Below are 230 nucleotides of genomic sequence, written 5' to 3'. Positions count from 1 at the left end.
CTGATTAGCCGCTTGATGTTCATAATTATATTTTTGTGATTTTGTTATTTCCTTTGTTATGGTTGCTATTGTTCTCACTGACGTCATTTTTTCCAACAGGGAGCCTGCAGATCAGCACCAGCACGGAGGAGGACGGAGGCAAATACGAGTGCGTCGCCAGGAACTCCGTGGGGACAGCCTTCAGTAACCTCGTCAGCCTCTATGTCAGGGGTGAGTACTCCTGGGGGGTG

The 230-nt window shown here is 49.1% G+C and overlaps 1 protein-coding gene across 1 annotated transcript in view; it reads left to right on the top strand.

Moving 5' to 3' along the window:
• LOC119585772 (tyrosine-protein phosphatase Lar-like) overlaps positions 1-230 on the top strand; it is a gene marked incomplete at its 5' end in the record, with an annotated part of 244,437 nt that overhangs the window by 64,165 nt on the left and 180,042 nt on the right. Inside the window, 1 exon segment of the mRNA XM_037934484.1 lies at positions 100-210. Within this exon segment, the coding sequence (XP_037790412.1) occupies positions 100-210 (111 nt within the window).

The sequence above is a fragment of the Penaeus monodon genome, chromosome 20 (assembly GCF_015228065.2).
Source record: "Penaeus monodon isolate SGIC_2016 chromosome 20, NSTDA_Pmon_1, whole genome shotgun sequence".
Classification (NCBI taxonomy): domain Eukaryota; kingdom Metazoa; phylum Arthropoda; class Malacostraca; order Decapoda; family Penaeidae; genus Penaeus; species Penaeus monodon.
Note: the sequence above shows the minus strand (reverse complement) of the source record. Positions and strands in the feature narration are given on the sequence as shown.